This window comes from Gobius niger (assembly GCF_951799975.1).
Source record: "Gobius niger genome assembly, chromosome: 3".
NCBI classification, from domain to species: Eukaryota; Metazoa; Chordata; class Actinopteri; order Gobiiformes; family Gobiidae; genus Gobius; species Gobius niger.
The window spans coordinates 45,181,488-45,197,701 of record NC_136854.1 but is presented as its reverse complement, the minus strand read 5'-3'; the positions used below and the strand labels follow the sequence as shown (position 1 = coordinate 45,197,701).

General features: G+C 42.6%; 1 protein-coding gene across 7 annotated transcripts in view; it reads left to right on the top strand.

Moving 5' to 3' along the window:
• The window catches only part of cacna1ab (calcium channel, voltage-dependent, P/Q type, alpha 1A subunit, b), a 217,067-nt gene that overhangs the window by 120,749 nt on the left and 80,104 nt on the right, over positions 1-16,214 (top strand). For all 7 annotated transcript variants that reach the window (XM_079553243.1, XM_079553241.1, XM_079553238.1 and 4 more), the window contains 7 exons: positions 472-571; positions 2,942-3,102; positions 3,996-4,133; positions 5,147-5,348; positions 5,554-5,718; positions 9,635-9,745; positions 9,822-9,905. In XM_079553243.1, the coding sequence (XP_079409369.1) occupies positions 472-571; positions 2,942-3,102; positions 3,996-4,133; positions 5,147-5,348; positions 5,554-5,718; positions 9,635-9,745; positions 9,822-9,905 (961 nt within the window). The remainder of the gene's footprint in view (positions 1-471; positions 572-2,941; positions 3,103-3,995; positions 4,134-5,146; positions 5,349-5,553; positions 5,719-9,634; positions 9,746-9,821; positions 9,906-16,214) is intronic.

The following is a 16,214-nucleotide window of genomic DNA, read 5'->3' as shown; positions in this document are numbered from 1 at the left end:
TCTGGGTTTCCATGACGATCCCTGGTCCACACCTTCCGTCTGCATCGTCGTGTTTGCACTTACGTAGGTTTGATTCAGATTTATTACAAAACATGAACTCTGGCTTTGACTTTCCCAAACGGAGCCTGGGTGGAAACCACGTGAAAGAGTGAATAGTGTGTTGATGACTCACAAACACAGGATTATCCCAGACATAATCCTTGGGCGGCCATGTTTGAAACGAACCGAAGCGAACAGCGCGGTAAAGAAAGAAAGAGGTTTGGCCGGGCACTCCCCGCGAGCTGCCTGTCCATCGGAATGACCCGCTTTTAGACTCACACGTCCATGAAACCGGAACGCCTGGTTTCATGTCTGACCGCACTTTCCAGGAGAGGGCGTGGTGAGTGCCCTTTGCTGCAGGGCTGTGCCACCTCGCGCCGAGCTTCCTCTAACTCTGTTTGTGTTGTTGTCGTTCCCGTGCCCGGCCTGCAGAGGGAGCAGCAAAGGCAAAGACATCAGCACCATCAAGTCGCTGCGTGTGCTGAGAGTGCTGCGGCCGCTCAAGACCATCAAGAGGCTGCCCAAACTCAAGGTCAGTGCCTGGACCCCAACCCCAAACCCTAACCCCAAACCCTAACCCCAAACCCCTAACCTAACCCTAACCCAAACTCAAGGTCAGTGCCTGGACCCTAACCCCAAACCCTAACCCCAAACCCTAACCCCAAACCCCTAACCTAACCCTAACCCAAACTCAAGGTCAGTGCCTGGACCCTAACCCCAAACCCTAACTCAAACTCAAGGTCAGTGTCTGGACCCTAACCCCAAACCCTAACCCAAACTCAAGGTCAGTGCCTTGACCCAAACCCTAACCCTAACCCTGGACCCTAACCCCAAACCTAACCCAAACTCAAGGTCAGTGCCTGGACCCTAACCCCAAACCTAACCCTAACCCAAACTCAAGGTCAGTGCCTGGACCCTAACCCCAAACCTAACCCTAACCCAAACTCAAGGTCAATGCCTGGACCCTAACCCCAAACCTAACCCTAACCCAAACTCAAGGTCAGTGCCTGGACCCTAACCCCAAACCCTAACCCCTATACCTAACCCTAACCCACACTCAAGGTCAGTGCTGGGTAACAAAGGTCCTTCACAACTCTGTTTATCGGGGAAAACGACAACTCATTCATGAACATCTTCTCCAGAAGCTGAAACAACTGTCCCATGTTCTTTAGCAGGTCATAGTTGCTGAAGAGGAGATTTAGTTTGTCACAAACACAAAGCTACTGACTGTAAACAGTTCATCAGGACCTCTGATGTCGGCCGACAGTTCAACATTAATGTTTAACTGAATAAACAGTTAGGAAACACAAGTGCATCTTCTTGAACATGAATTATTTTCATCACCAATGATCATAGTAGAACGTTCTCAAGCAGTTTGTGATGCATTTTGGAAACAGGAGATGAGCCCCTGGTCTAACGCACCACCTGACCTGAGAAACTCGTTCTCAAAGACTTACTTTTAGTCAGTATTTGGGCAGCAACACATGTTCTGAATGGCTTCGGCAGAATTCAAGCGAGACATTTTAATCTAGATTAATCTAGATTTAAAAAATGAATAAGTTTAACAAATCTGAATGGTTTAGTAAAATGCAGTGATGAATTGCTTAGGACTATGAACTATACATTAAACCCATGTAAACCGCTTTCCACAAACATATATCACTATTTCCAGAGTAGCTCTGAACGCAGCATTAACACAACACAAACTGTCAGCACAGAGAAGCTCACGCTGGCGTTTACCGGCGGTGAGAGTCCGGTCCCTCAGCTTCTCTATGGTCCTTATGGAGGGAGCATTGTGGTAATACCGCCCCCTGGTGGGCTTGTTGCACAATGTGGCTACGCTAGTTCCTCTGAGCTGAAGTTGTGGGCGCTAGTACTTCCTGTTCACATTCATTTCCATTAAGATGAGCTTTGACCTGTTGGAATCATGGTATTTCCTAAAGATTCTGTGTTGGACAGTGAGTTCCTGGTAGACGATCACTTCCTATTGTACAGAGTAAATATTTCTGTAGAGGAGACGTCCATGTTCATGAGGATCAGTGAGTTTGTCTTGAAGCTAAAGGCTAACATTCATTTCATGCATTATACAATTTGAAATAGTGCCTTTTATTCATTCAGCATGTTAGCCTTTAGCTTCAAGACAAACTATCGATCCTTCATGATCTCAGGCGTCTCCTCTGAACTCGTTACTCACACACAGTAAATGATCATCGACCGGGAACTCACTGCCCACCATGTAAGCTTTAGAAAACATGATTATTATTCCAGGAAAAGAAAACAGACAGGAAGTGCTGGCGCTCACAACTTCAGGTCAGAGGAACTAGCATAGCCACACCGAGCAACAAGTCACTGTGGAGCTTTCCTTCTGATGGGACTTAAAACGTCCCAATAACGGCTCCAAAGAGTTTTTCTAAATATCGCTCTGACCCATGTGACCAGCTGGGGGAGGGGGAATATTTTAAACCAAGCATTTTCAGTGCATTAACTGGTTCCAGAGCCTGTCAATCAAGAGCCTTTTTTCCCTTTTAAGGAACAGGCTGCGTAGGAGGAGCCAGAGCGGCCATGAAGGTTCACACAGGACTCAGGACCTTCTCAATGAACGGGTCTGAATGGACCAGCTGTAGCTTGAGCTGATATTTGTGTTTGACCTCGTAGTGACCTCATGTGTGAGTGGTCAGCATTTACCTTCCATCACAAACTGGTCTCTAGGACGTTCAAGGATGAATTGTTTGGAAACCTACAGATTGATCCTGGAGCGTTGTAGAGCCCACCGTGATGGAAAGTAGAGGCACTACAGAGCCACTCGGTCCCTACAGGGGAGAACATGTCATTGCACTTTCTCCTAAAAGCTCCTCCTGATCCCAGATGTTTGACTGTGTGGTCCGCCTCTCTCTGCGTCCAGGCCGTGTTCGACTGCGTGGTCAACTCCCTGAAGAACGTCCTGAACATCCTGATCGTCTACATGCTCTTCATGTTCATCTTCGCCGTGGTGGCCGTGCAGCTCTTCAAGGGACGCTTCTTCTTCTGCACCGACGAGTCCAAGGAGTTTGAGCGCGACTGCAGGTGCGGAGGAGAGCGGGTTCACACACGCTCAGATCTTAGACGTCATTGAAGAGCATTCGATTCGATTCGATTCGATTCGATTAGATTCGATTCGATTAGATCGCACGGGGGGCATGTGCAGACAAAGGGACTAAACTTTAAACACTCTTTAAAACATCCGCACTTTTGTCGCTCCTTAAGACTCTACAGGCCTGGACGTGACAACTTTTGAGAGGTTTCATGAGGGTTTTGAGGACAGTGTCTCGAATACAAAATTCATTATTCATCAACTTTCTGTGCAAACACTGCCACCCAGTGGTGAAGTCTTTTTTTAGTCATTTTTCTCGTGGGTTAGGGTTAGTTATACTGTGTTTTACTCGTGCACTGGACCCATCACGTGCACATGTACCTACACCCCCCATATAACCACAACATGAACGCACATAGGCATTTCAAACTTTGTATTTATTACAAACAAACAAACCATTTAAGGCCAAGAAAGTGCCTTAAAGAGGGGGTGTTCTGCTTTAAAGAGGGGGTGTTCTGCTTTAAAGAGGGGGTGTTCTGCTTTAAAGAGGGGGTGTTCTGCTTTAAAGAGGGGGTGTTCTGCTTTAAAGAGGGGGTGTTCTGCTTTAAAGAGGGGGTGTTCTGCTTTAAAGAGGGGGTGTTCTGCTTTAAAGAGGGGGTGTTCTGCTTTAAAGAGGGGGTGTTCTGCTTTAAAGAGGGGGTGTTCTGCTTTAAAGAGGGGGTGTTCTGCTTTTGTCAGTCCCACAGCACCAGTCTATATCTCACTACAATGATGACAAACCTTCTGTCGGTCTGTAAATGCAGTAAATTAGAATAACTGCCTTGTATAAAATGTCTCTCTCAAAATGGCTGTAGTGAATGTCTTCTGTCTGCTTGTGTCTCCTCAGGGGCGAGTTCCTGGTTTACGAAAGGGACGAGGTCAAAGCTGAGAAGCGGGAGTGGAAGAAGTACGATTTTCACTACGACAATGTGGCTTGGGCCCTGCTCACCCTCTTCACTGTGTCCACTGGAGAGGGGTGGCCCCAGTGAGTACTAATGCTGCTACTACTACTACTGCTACTAATGCTACTACTACTACTACTGCTACTACTACTACTACTACTACTGCTACTGCTACTGCTACTACTGCTAATACAACTACTACTACTACTACTACTACTACTGCTACTGCTACTGCTACTACTACTACTACTACTACTACTACTACTACTACTACTCTGTATGGTTACCCACGCTCTTATTGTGGCGAGGTGTTGAAGCATTTCTAACCCACGGATGGGAGTAACATCCGAGTCCCGCCCCCTGTGGGTGAAAGAAATCCTGTGATCTTTCCCTCATTTTGGAAACGATGAGTCTTGGTCTCTCATTAACACACGGGAAGTCAGTTCAGTTCACACGGCATCCTGTGTATTGTCCGTGTGCACGTGCGTGTGCACGTGATGAGCGTCTGAAACCTTCCCAGTGTCCAAATAGAAGCAACATAAGAGCCAGATGTTCAGCCCCTGCTCTGGGTCATCTTTGGGGGAACAGCTCCCCCTGGTGGCCCTTTGTGGCTTCTATAACACTGGGTTACAAAAAAAATACTTTTTATCAGGTGTCTAAAAATTGATGCAGAACATTTTGAATCGCCTTAAATTTAGGATCCTCGTTAAGTTAAGGTGTAAATAATCATCAGTAATCTGAAGGTCAGTGTTAATAAGCATATTATACAAGGTTTATGAGGAGTGTAGTAGTAATGATATAGTGAGCAGCTTATTAATACTTAACAAGCACATTATTAATGGCCTATTAATTATTAATACCTTATTAATGCTTAACAAGCACCTCTTTAATATAAAGCATGTAAAAGATCTCTAATTGTGAAAGCGTCTTCTTGAAATGAAAGTGTCTAACCGGCTCTGTCTTATTGTGAAAGTGCCTTCTTGAAGTGAAAGCGTCCTCTTGAAGTGAAAGTGTCTTCTTGAAGTGAAAGTGTCTTCTTGAAGTGAAAGTGTCTTCTTGAAGTGAAAGCTTCTAACCCGCTCTCTCTCTGTTCCAGGGTGTTAAAACACTCGGTGGACTCCACTTATGAGAATCAGGGCCCCAGCCCGGGATACAGGATGGAGATGTCCATCTTTTACGTGGTGTACTTCGTTGTCTTCCCCTTCTTCTTCGTAAACATCTTTGTGGCTCTCATCATCATCACCTTCCAAGAGCAAGGAGACAAGATGATGGAGGACTACAGCCTGGAAAAGAACGAGGTGAGTGCGGCGCGTGGCAGGTGGTTCTCCTCTGGATCCGTGACTGACCTGGTTCTCCTGGTTCTCCTCTGGATCCGTGACTGACCTGGTTCTCCTGGTTCTCCTGGTTCTCCTCTGGATCCGTGACTGACCTGGTTCTCCTGGTTCTCCTGGTTCTCCTGGTTCTCCTGGTTCTCCTGGTTCTCCTGGTTCTCCTCGTCCACAGAGAGCCTGCATAGACTTCGCCATAAACGCCAGGCCCCTGACGCGCCACATGCCCAAGAACAAGCTGAGCTTCCAGTACAGAATGTGGCAGTTCGTGGTGTCGCCCCCGTTTGAGTACAGCATCATGGCTCTGATCGCGCTCAACACCATCGTCCTCATGATGAAGGTAACGCTCCCTCAGACACTCAGCACCCACAACGATACACAGGAGGGAGGCTGTGAGCTCCATCAAGGAACCTCTCTATACTTGGATGAAGGAGAACTGGAGAACATGTGTTTGGTTCAGGGGGGTAAGAGGTTAATAGAGGATTTCCTTTGGAGCTCTGGAGGAAGGAGGCTATAATTAACCCCTTAACTCCCACCTGAACCGAGCACATTTTCTCCAGCTTTACCCCAATCCAAAAGCTTCTGGAAAAAAGGTGTGAAAATAGCAACAAAACTGAGACGAAAACAAGGATGAAAATGTGAAAAAAATGGACAAAAAAGTGATAAGAATTTGACAAAAAAATGCGAATAATTTGACGAAAAAGTGACACAAAATGGACAAAAAAAATCGAAAAAGTGATGAAAAAAAATCTGATGACGTGAGGAAAAAGATCAATTTAGTTTTGTAGGTCTTTCAAATGAGGCGTTACACTGGCCTACAGGATTTGGGTAAAGCTGAACTGGAGAAAATGCTCTCGGTTCAGGCGGGAGTTAAGAGGTTAATGACCATAGGCTGTCTTAACTTACAGTCTATGACACATATTCATGGCTCTACTGCCCCATCATGTGGACAAAAGAGGCATATGTTTGCATCCAGATGTAGAGCAGTTTGCTTTTATTACACTAGAACAGGAACGGAGGGACAGTTTTTTTCATTATGAAAAGACCGAGGGCCAAAGTAAAGCACCACACTGGAAACATGACCATCTTAAATGAGATAAATGACTTAAAATTGCTTGAATAAAGGTTCTTTATGTTGAATTTTAGTCTGTTTGGACTAATCTAAGATAAAGATACAAACGCTGATGCCAATGGAACGAGCATAAAACCCACTTTGAAATCAGACAAATGAACTTTTACCTTTAAAAAGATAATCTGAGTTAAGAGAATAATGACTTGTTCCATTGGCGACAGGATGTTTTATCTGATCTAAGACCAGACCAAATCTACTCATACGATTGAATCTCTTAATTCAAGTAGGTTTCTGTCATTTCTTCCTTATTTTTTATTTTTTTTTTCCACTGCACTTTCTACAAATGCCAGAGTTGTACATGGTATGACCTAATTGGGTATATCGACAGTATTTCTCCCATTTAACCCTAAAAATGTTAAAGTACTTTCTGATTTGTGTCATAATGTTTCTCAAAATCACCTTGAGGGCCAGAGGTTCTGTGCTGGAGGGCCGGATTTGGCCCCCGGGCCTGACGTTGCCGACCCTGCTCTAGAATGTGCTTTTTAAACATTAAGGAAATGAAGCTACATTTGACACTATGTATGAACTAATAAAAGTCAGGTTCACAAACCCTAATGTCGTTTGGCTGGATCGTTGTAAAGAATATCAAAAAACTTTATCAACCCCTTAACCCCCACCTGAACCGAGCACCTTTCTCCAGCTTTACCCCAATCCAAAAGCTTCTGGAAAAAAGGTGTGAAAATAGCGACAAAACTGAGACGAAAACAAGGATGAAAATGTGAAAAAAAAAGACAAAAATGGACAAAAAAGTGCTAAGAATTTGACAAAAAAATGTGAAAAATTTGACGAAAAAAGTGACAAAACATCGATAATAAAATGGACAAAAAAAATCTAAAAAGTGATGAAAAAAAATGTGATGATGTGAGGAAAAAGATCAATTTAGTTTTGTAGATCTGAGCTTTCAAATGAGGCGTCACACTGGCCTACAGGATTTGGGTAAAGCTGAACTGGAGAAAATGCTCTGGGTTCAGGCGGGAGTTAAGAGGTTAAATCAGAAAAACAATGTTTCCGTTTGCTTTGATATGTAGAAACAAAGAGAAAAGTGCGATAATAACATTTATATGGGGAGTAAAAAAAACGTAGTTTGGCGGAAATTTACAAAATTTGTATTTGGATTTGGATTAGAACCTCTTCTTTCATCTAAAAGAGTTTGTTCTTTAGTAATCGTCCATAGGAAACAGGTGAGATCCCACATGATGCAAAGAAAAGGAGCTTGTTGTAATGAAGCAGAACAGTGAGTTGCTTTAGTGACGCCTCCTCATCTGAACAGTGGTTTCCATCGATAACACAGAAGCTTCTCTCGTGTTCTTCGCTCACACACACGACAGAGAAGCAACAAAAGTGCAGAGCTTTTCATTAGCTCTGCTTCATTGATCCCGTGTTCCACCATTACTACGAAGACCCCCCCAAACAGAAGCTGTGTTTTTCCTCACATTTCGTCACTCCCTCTGGATCTTCATCGCCAGAGTCTTTGTCTGAGACCATGATCAAAACAAGTACTTCTGACCCGACATGTGACGCATCCAAAGGCACTGCTGCCACCTGCTGACTCAATATCGCCGCTGCACAAGGCTTTAATGCACCATTATACCATGGTCTGGGTGAATACTGGACTCTGATTGGCTGGTGCATTATTTTAGTCCGGTAGTTATATCACTGGGATGTCACTCCGCTGTGGCGTCGCCATAGCAACGCCTGACACAGCTGAGTCAGATAAAGGCGTAATTAGTGACTGACAGGAACGTATGAGATGGATTTAGTGTTTGCTAAATGTTTGTAGAGGAGAGTGAGCAGCTAGGTTAGCTACTGTTAATAACATATGAGCTTTACATTTCTATTGGAAACGGTTAAGGCTCTTCTGGGAAAAAGCAACAAAACTGGAACAATGATGGAAATGTGACAGAAAAAAGTGACAAAAACTTGATGAAAAAGTGGCAAAAATGTCAAGAAATTGACAAAAAATGGAGGCAAAAATGAAAAAAATAAATGGAAAAAAACAACAAAAAAACAACAAAAAAACAACAAAAAAAAGACAAAAAAACGAAAAAATAAATAAATAAAAAATAACGAAAAAAACCCCGAAAAAAACAACAACTACAAAACAACAAAAAATGAAAAAAAAACCCGACAAAAAAACGTAAAAAAATGAAAAAAAATGAAAAAAAAAAAACGTAAAAAAAAAAAAATACAAAAAAACAAAAAAATGACAAAAAATGACAAAAAAATGACAAAAAAAACGACAAAAAAATGACCAAAAAAAATGAAGAAAAAAAATTAAAAAAAAAAAACACACAAAAAAATGTAAAAGGTAAATAACTCCTGCCCACGAGTGCCGCATATCGGTGTTTCCTTCCAGGGAAAAGTGTTTCCGGGTTAGTCCTGTTGTGTTGTGATTCTGTGCTGATGTTGTGTCGTTGAGCCTGACTGAGATCCTCGTAATAGCTGCGGAGAATGACTCGCTCTGAGACCAGCCTTCAGTGACCGGCTAATAACCCACACAAAATAGTCCCGTAGTCTGGCAGATTTAGTGACTTTAGTCAATGAGAAACACATTTATTATAAATGTTAGGTTTGTGGGACCCTGGTATAAGCGGATTAAACAACGAGGAGCCGCGTTAGACGTTAGAATGACTCCGCGTCGTGCATTATAACCGTCTAATGCACGGCTCCTCGTTGTTTAATCCTTACTTACAAAACCTAACTGACATCTGAAGGCGTCATTGGCAGCCAGTGAGTTACAAAGTCAATGAAATTCTATTCATGTGTTTCATGGCGTTACCGCAGCGATGACTTTACTCTAGTGGGAAAATGGTGTAATTGCACAATTTTACCAAATGACGAGGGCAAATGGAAACGTTGTTCATCTCTTTTACCACGAGGTTTCCTAAAATATATAGTTAATATCCTCACAACAGTGGAAATGTAAACATAGTGAACTGGACAATAAGCAGGAAGTTAAACACACACAACGCAGAAATAGTGAAGTTGTTTCCATTCATTTGTTTTGCCGGTGTTTTTTGTTTTATCTGAAATACTTTTCTCACTAATGACTCTACGAACCTCCAAAGCTCCCGGTCCTGAAGCCTCGACACAGAAGGTAACGTCTGTGTTTGTTTCTCTGCAGTTCAACGGAGCGTCCGAAGCCTACGACAACGTCCTGAAGAACCTCAACATCGTCTTCACCACCTTCTTCTTCATGGAGTCGATCCTGAAGGTCATCGCCTTCGGGCCTCTGGTAGGTGTGAGACGACGGGCGAAACGGCGGCTCCGGAGGCGCCGCCGCCTTTTAAACTCCCGGGTTTGTTCCTCAGAACTTCTTCAGAGACGCCTGGAACATCTTTGACTTCGTGTCGGTCCTCGGCAGCATCACCGACATTTTGGTGACGGAGTTAGGGGTAAGTCTGTGGCTCCACCCCCTTTAAACATGTTCTTCTGTTAATGGTAGCGTGTAGTGAACCCTGTGACGTCTGCTGCTGTCAGGAACCTCATGTTTCTCTGATGGTCCATGAGGTTTGTCTGACAGCAGCAGCACATGTTAATGTCTTTAGAACATGATGAACGTGTGTTTCAGCCTCTCTTTGGTCATAAACTCCAGAAAAAACATCTTTGTTTGTGAAGACCTGGTCTGTGTCCGAGCGTCCGCACCTTCCCTAAAGTCACGCTATCGTAGTCGCCATTTTGTCCTGTGTCTGAGTGTCCAGAGAGAAAAAAGTGCAAAATAACCCACAATGCATCCTGAAAAGCAGCGATCGATATGTAGACCTCGGTGCATTACGAGAGTCGGAACAGTCTTTGAACTAGGGATGCACCATAATATCGGCCATCCATAATATCGGCCATTCATAATATCGGCCATCCATAATATCGGCCATCCATATTATCGGCCATTCATAATATCGGCCATTCATAATATCGGCCATTCATAATATCGGCCATCCATAATATCGGCCATTCATAATATCGGCCATCCATAATATCGGCCATCCATAATATCGGCCATCCATAATATCGGCCATCCATAATATCGGCCATCCATATTATCGGCCATTCATAATATCGGCCATCCATAATATCGGCCATCCATAATATCGGCCATTCATAATATCGGCCATCCAAAATATCGGCCATTCATAATATCGGCCATCCATAATATCGGCCATCCATAATATCGGCCATCCATAATATCGGCCATCCATAATATCGGCCATCCATAATATCGGCCATCCAAAATATCGGCCATTCATAATATCGGCCATTCATAATATCGGCCATCCATAATATCGGCCATCCAAAATATCGGCCATTCATAATATCGGCCATTCATAATATCGGCCATTCATAATATCGGCCATCCATAATATCGGCCATTCATAATATCGGCCATCCAAAATATCGGCCATTCATAATATCGGCCATTCATAATATCGGCCATCCATAATATCGGCCATCCATAATATCGGCCATCCATAATATCGGCCATTCATAATATCGGCCATCCAAAATATCGGCCATTCATAATATCGGCCATTCATAATATCGGCCATCCATAATATCGGCCATCCATAATATCGGCCATTCATAATATCGGCCATCCAAAATATCGGCCATTCATAATATCGGCCATTCATAATATCGGCCATCCATAATATCGGCCATCCAAAATATCGGCCATTCATAATATCGGCCATTCATAATATCGGCCATTCATAATATCGGCCATCCATAATATCGGCCATTCATAATATCGGCCATCCAAAATATCGGCCATTCATAATATCGGCCATTCATAATATCGGCCATCCATAATATCGGCCATCCATAATATCGGCCATTCATAATATCGGCCATCCATAATATCGGCCATCCATAATATCGGCCATTCATAATATCGGCCATCCATAATATCGGCCATTCATAATATCGGCCATTCATAATATCGGCCATCCATAATATCGGCCATTCATAATATCGGCCATCCATAATATCGGCCATTCATAATATCGGCCATCCATAATATCGGCCATCCATAATATCGGCCATTCATAATATCGGCCATCCAAAATATCGGCCATTCATAATATCGGCCATTCATAATATCGGCCATCCATAATATCGGCCATCCAAAATATCGGCCATTCATAATATCGGCCATTCATAATATCGGCCATTCATAATATCGGCCATCCATAATATCGGCCATTCATAATATCGGCCATCCAAAATATCGGCCATTCATAATATCGGCCATTCATAATATCGGCCATCCATAATATCGGCCATTCATAATATCGGCCATTCATAATATCGGCCATCCAAAATATCGGCCATTCATAATATCGGCCATCCAAAATATCGGCCATTCATAATATCGGCCATTCATAATATCGGCCATCCAAAATATCGGCCATTCATAATATCGGCCATCCAAAATATCGGCCATTCATAATATCGGCCATTCATAATATCGGCCATCCATAATATCGGCCATTCATAATATCGGCCATTCATAATATCGGCCATTCATAATATCGGCCATCCATAATATCGGCCATCCATAATATCGGCCATTCATAATATCGGCCATCCAAAATATCGGCCATTCATAATATCGGCCATCCATAATATCGGCCATCCATAATATCGGCCATTCATAATATCGGCCATTCATAATATCGGGCCTGATAATTATGAGCTAAAATGACCTTGAGTCTGCGGCTCCAGCTCGCTGCCTTTCCCTCTCGACCCGCTCGTCCTGCAGCCCGGAGCTGCTGCAGACTCAGGACAGCACGTTTACAGCAGCAGATACTCGCTCTCCACGGCCGACTTCTGCACGGCTGAAAAACACCACGAGTTTTCCAGAGGAACAGCTGTGCAGGCGCTCACGTGAAGGAAGAGTTTTTAGCAACAACATGAGAGAAAGACGAGGAAATGTGAACCTCTGACCCGCTCACGTGAGTTACTGGAACAGGGCGGGGCCTAAACACATGTATTATCTTCGTATTTCTGATCAAATAAACACGACAGCCCCGAGACTGAAGCGCTGTGAACCAGAGGAGTTTTACTTTGATGAAATGAGCCTCGTCACAGATGCATAAATGATCCAGTGCAGGAGAGAGTCTGGTTTTTGTGCTGTAGGATCAGATTATTAGTCAGAATCTGTCACAGAGACGCCTCCAGACTCAGTGAAATACTATAATACTGTCTATATTCCAGTGTTGTAAATAAGAAGTCATTAGTATGATGTCCACAAAAAGAAAAATACAAGGAAGGAAGTAGTGGTAGTAATATTATTATTATTCTTTTTTGTAATAAGATGTGACACAGATGAGCAGAGTCAGACCTGCTCAGATGATGAACTGTAAAAACCAGAGCTTTAGAAAAAGGTGAGACTCAAACCCAAAGATTTATATTTATACACTTGTATATTTGTAGAGTTAATACATTTTGGGCAGAACTGTTACATTGAGTTCTTGTCACAAACTAAAGTGCAAATATATATAAACATAATTATCGGTTATCGGTATCGGGACATGTGGAATAATCGGTTATCAGTTCATCACTACTTTGAACTAAACACAAATGAGTGAAAACATGTGTAGGAATCACGTGAGGTGAAACAGACGGTGTGAGTGATTTATTATCAGACATGAGTGAGTGTTGGAGCTCAGAGCCCGAGACTGAACGAACCACATGGATGAGTGAGAGCCTGGACCCTGGTGGTGGTGGAAGAGGAGACCTGGGCCAGGCGGAGAGAGGGGTGGAGGAGGGTCGCAGCACGGCGGGTGAGGGGATGAGCAGCTGCGTGATTGGCTGTGGTGAAGGTCTGTGATTGGATGATCGGAGAGAGCGATGATGAGGAGGTGATGAAGGAAAGCAGCAAATTAGCTTCATTTTACATAAACTAAACACTTCAATATAAACCGTTACAAAGAAATGTCGCTAACATTAGGTGTTCTAGCTTGAGCTGTTAAATGATCGATAGCGCCCCCTTCAGGTAATCCAATTCAAACGTGTAAAAATCCATGATCAATAAAACTGATCTAATGATATTGTTGATTGATTTGTTTGCCATTTCTCGCTTAAATCCATCATTTACATCCGTTCAGTGAAGCAAACGTATTGTGGGCGTGGTCAGAGCTGGTCAGAGGTCACATGACGACCCAAACGTGCGACGGGGAGTGAATGCACTGGGAGGTTCGGACACAGCCCGGGTTCAGGCCTGGTTCACTTCCTGAATCCATAAACAAGCTGCGACGCCCAACATTTCCACTGGACATTAAAAAAAACGTTGATTACGGAACATGCACCCCTAAAAAAGACCTGTAATGTAATTCAAGCAGCGCTAAGGGGCGTGTTCACCTTAATGAATCCTCCCGTCGTCCCTGTGGGGGTGATACAAGTGTTAAAGGGATGATCGGGGGGTCTTTCATCGCCCCCTGGTGTCTCTGGACAGAAAACCACCATTGCAACTTTCCCTGCTCCAGACCGGAGTCACCAATACACACTAATAGAATCACGAAGAACAAGCTAGCATGCTAACTGCGGGCTAGCATCACTTAAACAGTATTTACAGCCAAGTTTGAGTGAAAAGAATGATCTCCATCGTGTAACTGGATGAATAATATCCCTCTGTCCTTTTGCTACGACACCTGCAGTGGCGCTTATGGCCTCTAGAGGGGGCATGAGTTAGTTATACTGCTTTAAAACAACATTAATGAACTGGTCCACAGCAACATGATGCTAACGAAGCTAAGTTGAATACATGTTTAAACAGTACGTGGCAGAAAACAAGCAGCAGCTGGAAAATTATTAACTCTTTTAGCCTCGAAGCTAACGGCTAAAGTTAATTTGACGCTGATAATGTTAATATGTACCAACCAATCTATTTCTATATTACGTTAAAATGTGGACAGGAAGTCGTCTTTAGCCTGCAGCGGCTAACAGGAAGTTAGCTAAAACACTGCACAGCGCTGTGGCAGGCATATCGGGGACAGGAAGTGAATCGGAGCTAGCGAACGCTGGAGAATCGGGGCTACGGTGTTTAGCGCATGCGCAGCCTCGCATGTTTACGCAGCTCTTTGATACTTTATTGATCTCACAGATGGAGAAAGTGTTAATTTGGCAATGTGTAAATTATGTCGGCGATATTTATGTAAAATACATTGAAATAAATAATTGTAATGATGATAGAAATGATAAAAACGATTATGAAAGATTTGACAAAGCAACAGAACAACAAGTTGTAAATTGTGTATATTTATAGAAAATACAAATAAACAAAATAATGATGATTTTGATGATGATATAAATTATAATAATTATAAACGATCAGATTTAACTAAACAAAAACACAACAATTGGCTATTTACAAAATGTACAATCTATGATAATATTTATAGGCCTATATATTTACACACAAGGCAGCCAAATATAAGATTTAAATAGGTTAGTTCCTCATAAAGCCATTCTTTTCAGCGAAAAAACGCGAAAGAAAACATCCTCGTGGGTAGTTTGCATCTATATGACTGGAATAAGCGGAAAAACTATTAAAATTATAATTATATTATTAAACACATAAATTGTACCGATCATAAAAATATTAATACATTTTAAAGCCGGTCGAACTTCGCGCCTGTAAGACGCATGCGCAGAAGTACTAAATATATTGTGCTGAGTTAAAACAAACTTCTTTCAAAACAGTACTTTTGATTTGTATTAAAATGATGTTATACAAAGCATTATGTCTGTGTCAAGCTATTTTTTTTATTCGACTCCAACATATTAATCACTTCTAACTAGGGCTGCTCGATTATTGAAAAAATAATAATCACGATTATTTTTGTCATAATTGAAATCACGATTATTCAAACGATTATTTGTTGCCTTTAAAAAAATCCATCAAAAAAATGACAAAAATCCAAAAATTTGAAAAAAAAAATTGAAAAAAAAAAAAAAAGTATAATCGTTTTTTTGCGATTATGCTTATTTTGTAATCGTTTACTGTTGTAATCGGATTTCGATTAATTGCACAGCCCTACTTCTAACTGTCCCCGATACGCCACAACTGTCTTCTAACTGTCGTAAACATAAATTGGCCGTGCGAAGCTGGCGCATGCGCTAAACCCCTGTGTCCAAGTCTCTTCCTGTCCCCGACATGCTGCCACAAGCGCCTCATCCATCCAAACTAGCTTTAAAGTAAAGTTTCTTGGATTTTAAATAACATCACTGAACTATTTTTCCTGCATAGGTTCGTCAAAAATACCCAAATACTGTTTCAGCTGCAGTTTTGGCCGATAGTTTTAACTGAAACGTGTCACATTGTGTCCAGTCTGTTCACGAGTTTCCCTTGGATCAGAACCACGTGCAGGAGTTGAGTTTATCCAAAGAGACGCTGAACTTTCTGTGTCTGTTTTTTTTGGTTTTGTAACAGACGTTGTTGTGACCCGTGTTGACAGTAATGAATCTCTCTGTCTCTTTACATGCTTTCTTTACCCCTCCCCCTTTGACAAATCCATCCAATCGAAATGCACTATGACTCCTCCCACATCGTGTGCTCCGCCCATGCCATGTGATGGTGCTGTGGTGTCCGCCCCATGTCCCACGATTTAAAAAAAAAAACACACAAAAAAACACTTAAACAACCCCTAAATCTAAACCTGTGTGTGTGTCACCCACTCCAACCCATCCATCCTTCTACATCTCCG